The sequence below is a fragment of the Eurypyga helias genome, unplaced genomic scaffold (assembly GCF_000690775.1).
Source record: "Eurypyga helias isolate BGI_N326 unplaced genomic scaffold, ASM69077v1 scaffold18869, whole genome shotgun sequence".
Classification (NCBI taxonomy): domain Eukaryota; kingdom Metazoa; phylum Chordata; class Aves; order Eurypygiformes; family Eurypygidae; genus Eurypyga; species Eurypyga helias.
Window position 1 is genome coordinate 47,107 of NW_010271836.1, and position 9,008 is coordinate 56,114.

At 50.3% G+C, this 9,008-nt stretch overlaps 1 protein-coding gene across 1 annotated transcript in view; it reads right to left on the bottom strand.

The window, feature by feature from the left end:
* Positions 1-6,989, bottom strand: part of EPAS1 (endothelial PAS domain protein 1) — a gene marked incomplete at its 5' end in the record, with an annotated part of 22,964 nt that extends 15,975 nt beyond the window's left edge. Inside the window, 4 exons of the mRNA XM_010158946.1 lie at positions 5,237-5,439; positions 5,542-5,660; positions 6,148-6,232; positions 6,838-6,989. Coding sequence (XP_010157248.1) covers positions 5,237-5,439; positions 5,542-5,660; positions 6,148-6,232; positions 6,838-6,989 — 559 coding nt within the window. The remainder of the gene's footprint in view (positions 1-5,236; positions 5,440-5,541; positions 5,661-6,147; positions 6,233-6,837) is intronic.
* Positions 6,990-9,008: the final 2,019 nt, after the last annotated feature.

Consider the following 9,008-nt stretch of genomic DNA (forward strand, 5'->3'; position numbering starts at 1 on the left):
GCACGCCTGCCACGGGAGGCTTTATGCTTCCTTTGCATTTGTAACAGCAAAAGTGGTGCTAACTAGGAGGATAATAACCATTTTTGTTGAGGAGAACAGGTGGGTTGAGAGGCTGTTTACTCGCCCCTTAACCCCGCGCTTCTGGAAACACAAATACCTTCGAGGAATCTCAATTTTGCCAGACTGGTGCTTCAGTGCTCGGAGCTAAACTCGTCACCACCATGCACTGAGGTCACAGTCTCAGAGAACACAGTGAAGAGGCGGGCAGTAGCCCTTCCCACTAGCGGATCTGTCCCAACTACTGCTACCGAAATGCATTTTGGGCATTACTTCAGTTTCTCTTAACAGACCCATTTCCTGGGATGCGGAGCAAAGGCAAAACTTTGTGCTTAGGGTACACGACGGAGCAACAAGCGATCCGAATCCTACTTCTAGATTTGTACATCTTGACCCTACTTTATCTCTTGGAGACATGGCAAAGCAACCAAAGCTCACTGCCTCAGGGGCTACATCTCCAAGGAGATGAGCTATTTCAAGTGAATTGGGGGTTCTTAAAAATGTGCTTTTCTGCTCTTTGTAGGAGCACAAAGCTTTGTGTTGTAAACCACTTCTTGAGTTAAAATAGCGTCACAGGAACCATCAGGCCTGAGAAGTCAGGCTCTGTGTGGAAGACTGCTGTAATGTTTACTGCCCGTAAAAAATAGCTGGGTGTGTATTCGCTGGGCCCTGTGTGGACTGTGTGTGTGAGGGTGTGGATCTCTTAACAAAAGCCTTTCTGTATTCAAACTGCTACCAAGTTATTGAAGTTAAATTAGTCTTGACGGGAACAAACAAACAAAGAAAGTTCGGCTTAAAGCAGAATGAGTTAAAAAAAAAAAAAAAAGCCAAAAGAAAAAAAGCCCAGAACACAGCCAGGAGGCCTGGGCAAAGCGCTCTGCCAGGCTGCCACAGCGGGCGGCAGGGCTGGGTGGCAGTCCTGCCAAACGCCCACGCTTCACAGAATGGTTTGGGTGGGAAGGGACCTTAAAGACCATCCAGTTCCAAACCTCCTGCCATGGGCAGGGACACCTTCCACTAGGTCAGGGTGCTCAGAGCCTCCTCTCAAAAGCATTCCTGGCTGCTTCTACTCTAACCCAGGCCAAAGGAAAAATGCAAAATCCTGGGACCCCTGTGCACTGCCCAGAGGGAGGCTGGGCTGGTGAGGTGTAACTGCTCTGCTCGGCACAAAAAATAGATGGGGACAGTAAGAACTTCACCAACACTGTCTCTCCTACTCGCTTGGCCTAGCTAAATCAAAGTTTCGTTACTGACAGAAGAAGTTGGTCATGTTTTCTCTTCAGCATGGCACACACCAAGAACCAGTTTTGCCAAACGCAGGTCTTTGGCTTCCGGTGTCATCGCTTCACTTGTCTCCACGCTGAGCTTCCCCCCAGCGGGGATGGAGGGACAGGAGGTCCCTTCAAAAGCTTGTGTGCACTGTCACCTAATTTAAAAATATTCCCCAAACATAGGTCAAGTGGCAAACTGACTGAAGCCCCCACATAAGGTCCCGTGCCCGCCTATTTCCGTTCTGCGGGGACGTAACCAGACGCACAATGCGACTCAGTTCCCTCTCAGCCAGGCACAGCCAGGATCCCACAGGTACGCTCACATTAGGAGGAACCTAACTGGGACCGACACTACTGACGCCGCATCTTCCCGCACCACCCTGTTCTCAATCTCCGTGCCTCTTCTGCCACTCCTTTTGCTTTTCAACTCTTCCATCAAAACGTTCCAACCAAGAAAAAGCAAAAAAGACTATAACTAATTGGGTTTCTTGTAACCACAAGTGTACGATTCCCAAAGCAAACCATGCCTTCAAAGCCAAGGAGAATACAGGTTTTGCAGTGTGCCGGTGCCAGGGAATTGGCTTGTGATGCAGCCTCCAGAGTCGCCGCCTGCGCATCTCGCCCCATAGAGAACAGACTTGTTTCCTTATCCTCCCCCCTTATGCACTCTGCCCACAGCAGTCACAGGCAAAGAGCGCTTCCCTCTCCCCTCCCCAGCACCCCAGAGAGGTCGCAGGGATGCAGGTGGAACGCCAAGGCCACCTACAATGCCACGGTACCCTCCCAGACCACAGTGTACGCTTTTCCTTTGCTATGCATAAACCATGAAGGCTGCGACTGGTGCTGAGGCACCTGAAGTAGTTTTGGGGTTTCCTATCAAATTCAGATGCAGGTTTCACTTTTGTTTTGTGGATTTTTCCACCGCAGAAACCTACTGACACTATTTCTCTCCACCCATTGCCCCCCCGGCCCTGCATGGGAAGGACAGGCCGAGCACCAGCTACGCCACCAAGGTAACAAGATTGCCCTCGTACGAAGCGTTGCCCTTCCGAGTGAGACACCCTCGCCGGTCATCTTTCCCAACACAAAGCATTGTGCAGCTGAACTAAACCCCCACTTGGATTACTGAATGGTACCACTGGTCAGCATCTCTGTATTACAGCTAAAACAACCCTTCCTGTAAACCACTTAGCCAAGAGAATTGGAGCAAGGGAACGTTTTTAAATCGTTCTCCAGGAACGGCTGAAGCAGACTTTTAACGGAACAACCTATTTTTGGTATTTACATCTCAAACCCCTTTCTTTACAGGCTCATCACCTTGCAAAAACTGTTTTAAGAATACAAATGTATCTCACCTAACCCCTGGCAAGCCACAGGCCCACACATCCGAATTACTTTTGGGAGGCAAAATGTACCGGCTAGCACCTCACCCATTCTAAGCGAGAGACGGCCAGTCTTGCCTGCTCCGTATCACATCTGCCCGTACCCTTCCTGAGGAAAAGCCTAAAGAACCATGAGCACTTGGTCATCAGCCACCATGTTGACAGGTAGCCAGCCTGCTTTGCGTGCTGCGTTGCGACAGAGACTGTGAGCTTTTTCCTACGGAGAGGACAGACGTGATCCTCATTCTCCGCAAGGATGAATTTCAGCTTCATGTACAAGGGCAGCTCTTTTGTACCCACTTAAGCTCCACGCTGAAGGTGGATGCTGCCATTAGCAAGGCCCAGCATCGCTGCCATTCATTAAGGTAACTGCGCAGAAATCCTACAGTCTCTAACTGAAAGCTGCGAAAATAAGAACATAATGCTCCCTGGAGGCAGACTCGTCCACACTAGGTGAACCGCAGAGGGGATTCTCAGATGCCTGCAGAAGCTTGCTAGAGGAGGCACGTGGCCCTCCAGGATACCAACCCTGACCTGGAAAGACACGGTCTCCCACAGAGAAGCGAGCTGCGTCAGCCCTGCTGCATCACTGCAGAAGGGCCGGAGTAGGTTGAAAGGGGTTTAGGCATCTGACCAGCACATGCTGCTTTTCCTCCTCCGCTCCTCAGCCCAGATTTACATTCTTGGCATAAGCTGCTCCCTCAGTGCAATTTGTCTAGCAGCGCCCAGTTCAGTAAGAAGAGCTGAGTGGTTTGCATCTTTATGCATCTAGTGAAGTGTTGCCTGCTGGAGAGAAACCAACATCCCGCCAGGAAGGAGGCGAGAGCAAGGAGGATCTGCTGGGAAGAGCCTGAAAGGTGCATGAGGTCTCTCTCCCTTCCCTGGCCTGGCTGGCTTTTTACAGCTTTATCATCATCTCAGTAAAACACGAACGAAACATCCAACCGAAACCATCCAGTAACCGGCGTGCAGGTTTGCTGCCTGGTTTTACAGCGAAAGCTCTGACATTCCCTGCAAGCTAAATCCTCCAGAGGAAGCTGCTGCATGTCACTGCCAGGTGAAAAGTTCTCTCTGCGAATCAACTCCTGCTGTTTAGGGCAGGGCATAAACACGTCATTCTTTTAAAATCAGCATGTGTCTCTAATGGGGTAGTACCAGTCCCACTAATTCACGTGTAGAGTTGCTTCGGCATCGAGTCTGACCGAGACACGTGAACGCTGCCACACAGCAAACCCCTCCTGTTGCTCTCCTCTAGCCTGACACCGAATGGTCCCGGGAATTCCGAGGTACCTTGCTCTCAATAACGAGCCACAAAATCCTACTGACACCCCAATATTTTCATCCTGAAAGTATGAACCAGAAAAAAAAAAAAAAGCAGCAGTGTGTTGCGCCGCAGTTGCCGCGGAGGATGTTTCTGGCTACAGCACACTCGCTGCTAAATTCTCAGAGAGGTCAGGAAAAGGTCAGTCACAAGTTTCACCCTTATAATCTCACTGTCACCCACAGCTGCTAACACTGCTAGGTTGTATGACTGCTTCATAACCATTGTTTAAAATAATAAGAATCTTGCTTAGCGCGAAAATAGGTAAATATAGAAACAACCAAGATCTCAATCCTGGGACGTTTTGTGTAAAACGTGAGTGTAATCCCACGGATAACCCTACAGACCCCAGCAGCTGCTGGTGTCTCTAAACTCCAGGAGACCAGTTCCATTAGACAGAAAACTTCACATGAAATTCAGAGATGACCTCAGAAACTTAAAACCCCCAAACCAAACCCCAAACCCACAGCAGTACAGACAGGACTTTGGGGAACAGCAGGACACTTCATGGGAAGGGGTCTCTGGCTCGCTCACAGGCAGGGAAGATGGTTACCACAACACGCAGACACCAAGAAGAGGGAGATGGTAGGTAACGCCATGGAGATCCCAGGGGAAAATCAGGCAGGTGCCAAGATCTTCCCCTCCCCTCCATTTTGTCACTGAAGGAGTGGATGGATAACCTGCAAAGGTTGTCTGCTCTTCACGGAGCGAGAGCCTGCAACCTCACGTCAGGGCTGCAGATGTTCTGGATGCCTCAGGGATGCTTAGTTAACCTGGAGCATGAAGTACTTCCCAGCTAACCGATCACAGCATCCCAGGCCAAACCAACCGTAAACCAGCCCCTGACTAAGGTCCCGAAGGCAGGTTGGTTGAGGGGTTCTCTGAAAATGAGAACAGAAATCCCCCGTACTCCTCAGTTTGTTAACACCCAAGCAGCTAATGCTTACAGCTCTAAGTCACCTCACCTTTTGCCAGTGAACCCGGATTCCTCACTCAGCGGAGGAGGAAATACAGCAGGAGTACGGTATTGCCTAAGCTGAGGCTGGGGATGGGTTAAGCGAGCCACCGAATAGCTGTCTGGGTCACGGACTGGGCTTTCTTCTAGTCCCTGCTTACAGGTCCAACAGGAGGACGCCCGGAAGGACTGCTGGCTTGGGTCAAGGCTGCATGAACACGCGTGGAAAGGAACGATCAGTGGAGCTTACCTGTCATCACAGTAGGTAAACTTCATGTCCATGCTGTGGCGGCTCAGGAAGGTCTTGCTGTCCAGGGGGATATCGATGTTGGAAGGATGCTGAATGGGCTCACACATGATTATAAGGCAGGTGAGAAGAGGCTCTTTATATCCACACAGAGTGTGAGGAGGGCAAGTGTTATACACTTTAACTTGGCCAGTGCAGTGCAAAACCTGAAACAATGAGTTCTGAATGAGAAACAACCGTAACATGGACTTTACATGCCAAAATGTCTTTTTACACCAAAACCACTTATTATGGTTAAAATACGCTACCTTCCACGTGGCAGACTTGAGGTTAACGGTTCTGCCTCTGTTGGTAACGGTGCATTTCATCCTCATGAAGAAGTCACGCTCAGTTGACATCTCTTTGCTTTTCTTTCCGAAACCTGGACCTTTAAAAGGAAAATGGCAAACGAGTTTTCCTCCTTCTGATTTCTTCTGTTTATAAGCATGAAGGATTCCACAGAAGTAACTGACAACCCCAGATTAATTCTCTCTCTACAGAGACTGAAGATGCATGGACCATTGAAGAGCAGATGGTAGAGCTCAGACCTAAAGCTTTAAGTGGAACTTAAATGGGACTTTGTGCATTTAAACCTACATTTGAGCTTGCAGCACAGAAATCTCTGCACGTGTCACAAGTGAAAACATTATGCCCCTGAAATGAAAGGAAAATACTACACAAACAGTTCCTAGTGCTGTCATATATTAGCAATATTTAGCAAAACAAAACAAATCTGCAAAGTACTGTGTAACAGTTAATGGTTACTCTAGGAATGAGAATTCCCTTTGCCATGACTAACAGATCTCCACTGTCAGCCAATTACTTCACCTGGTTGTTTTAAAAGCAAACAGTGACCCCTCTATTTTCATTATTACCATTTTTCAGGCTCAGATTCTCTCGTATTTCTTCATGGTCGCATGGATGAGTGAAGTCAAAAATGCTGTGTCCAGTTAATTCCACCTGTGCAGAAGTAAGAACTAAATTTAGCCACCTAAAAGCAACTAACAGTATTCATCTGTTTTTACATACCACCTACTCAGGTGAAACTGGTCACTAGAATTAAGGGCATGGACAGGATGCTCGGACACAAATCCCATAGCCCTCCCTTGGTTTACCTAGGCATAACTTCTCATCTTCTCCCCAGAACAATTCCCCAGCTTTGGATTTGCCCGGTGCAGTTAAGAGTCAACACCACTGGTGGTTTCCAGCGCTGAAGGAGAAAGCCTCCAATACACAAAGCAGAAAAGGGGGGGGACCCAAAAGGCACCGCTATCCCCCCGTCCCATAGTCTAAGGCACGGGTTGAACAAACGCCTGTTCTCCTCTCCACAGTAATGCCTAGGAAGGCAAGTCTGCAGCCACCAAAGACACTACAGCGGTGACAGAAAGGGGAGAGGGAAAAGCTCCCACCGCTGTCTGGTGTGCAGGGTACCTGCCTCGCAAAGAAGACATTTTATTTCCAGCCTTTTTGGCAGTGACACGCAGCTGGTTTCTCTGCATTTAGGCATAAGGCTCGTTTCTAGGAATTGTATTACAAAGACAAGGAAGTGTTAGGGAACAAGTTACCTGGGTTAGACCCATGTATTTGTTGACATTCTCTGACAAAAAGATCATGTCTCCATCCTGCGTCACCACGGCAATAAATCCCTCCAAAGCTTTCAGGTACAAGTTGTCCATCTGCTGGTCTGCCTCCAGTTCGTTCTCGCCGTCAGCACGTACTGGGGGAAAAAAGGAAAAGGCGCCTGAAGCCCTCAGCACCCGACCCAGCCCTTCTCCACGCAGGCACATCCAGCCACAAGCAACGAGGCGTTTCCCTGCCATTCGAGTTTCCTTCCCACAAAGCCCATCTGGCAGGGCCTTGTTCGAGAAGAAAGCTGCCCGCACAGCATATGAAAGGGATGTCCCTCCCACCAGGAGGATACCTCTCCACGCTCCTCGGCCAGTGCGACAGGCCCTCTGCTCACCTGCCGCGTCTTCCGGCAAGGCGTGCCGCCAGCGTGGACACCTACCCCCAGGCACTGAGGCGCGTCTTCTCTGCGCGTGCTCTTCTGGCCGCACGTGACCCCTCTGTCTCCCGGCAGGCGCAAGGTGCAGGGCAAATCTTAGGGAAGGTCAGTAAATCTGCGCATCCCTAACAAACGCCTAACAGAAGACATTTCCATCAGGTTGGGTTTTCTAGGAAGTTCACGTACTTTTCCTACGAAGCGCGCCTAAGCACACCTCTCCACTTGCTACGGCGGGGTTGCTATACACTGTCTTTAGTAGAAGAAAAACACTCCCTGAAGCCCTTTCAGGGGAATCTCTCTTCATCCTATAAAACTCAGTATCCCTGGGAAAAACACAGATCCATCCTGCCAATGCCTTTGCCAATGCCCTTTCATCTGCGCACCTCAAAACTCCCCACGTGCCACTCCACCAAACCCTGATGAGCTTTGTCGCCCACCTATGCCCCTGTCCTGCGAGGAGGAGAGCCTCTGACCCACGCACGCCCTGATGCCTGCCTACGCCAGCTCGTGACCCCACTGCAACTCATCGCGGAGCAGACGTGCCGCTGTCGGGCTGACACGCGGCGAGATTTACTAAAGCAATCCTTTTCTTCGGTTAGCCGTGGCCCTGCTGGTTTCTGGCCGTGCCGTAGAGACAACTGACAGCACAGCGATGCCCGATGCCCTCGTGGCATGTGCTCCGCGTCGCTCATCCCCTGCGACGGCGGGAGGCAGTAACCAGAGCTGCGGCAGGGAGGGCAGGTGGGAGAGGGACACGCTGCTCTGCCCGATGCCAGTCACTCAGGTGTCCCCTCCGCGCTCCTGCCTTCCCTCCTACGCTTGTAACCACGTTTCAGCTTCACGAATAAGGAGCCTGCAGGAGAAGATTTGTGGATTACTAGCATCGAAAAGTTTCTGTGTAGGAGCTGGCCTGGTAATTTCTTGCCATGTTTTACATGAAACTCCCGGGGCCATTTTTTTACAGAAGTACTTAGAGAATCATAGAATGGTTTGGGTTGGAAGGGACCTTAAAGCCCATCTAGTTCCACCCCCCCTGCCATGGGCAGGGACACCTTCCACTAGACCAGGTTGCTTAAAGCCTCATCCAGCCTGGCCTTGAACACTTCCAGGGATGGGGCATCCACAGCTTCTCTGGGCAACCTGTTCCAGTGCCTCACCACCCTGAGATATAGAGATATGGCATCTGGTCTGTGTACCTCAGACACGCCACGGTGAGCTTCTGGTCACAGCTCTGACACTTCGCCTGCACGGTGCGACCAGTCATCCCAAGTCTGTGGAGTGGTCAGGCTCCGAATCCCGGGGTGGGGGGGTGAAAAGTCAAGCAAACAAACCCCTTATTGTGTCAGAATAATGAACTCCAACCACAGCTCCTGAAGATACAAAGCCATGGGTAGGTCCCATGTAGATGAAAGGTGCTCTGTAGCCTGAGGCAGCAAGGGTGATGGAGCTGCTACCGGGATGCTGCTCCCTGTGCCCCTCCCTGGCAGCACAAGAGTGCTCCAGGCTGGGCCCATGGCTTCAGCCGTAACTGCATCACCCGTATTTGTAACAACAGCTGCTGTTCTTTGGTGGCTTAACGCTGAACATAGGGATTTTGTTCTCCGGCACACGTACTGTCGACGCTTGAGAAAAGTATTTAATTTTGTTCTTTCTGCCCCTGAAACAGCACATTCATAATTTCCCTTCATGCTTCTTCTCAAACTACTCATGTTGGAAGAAGTCTAGAAGCAG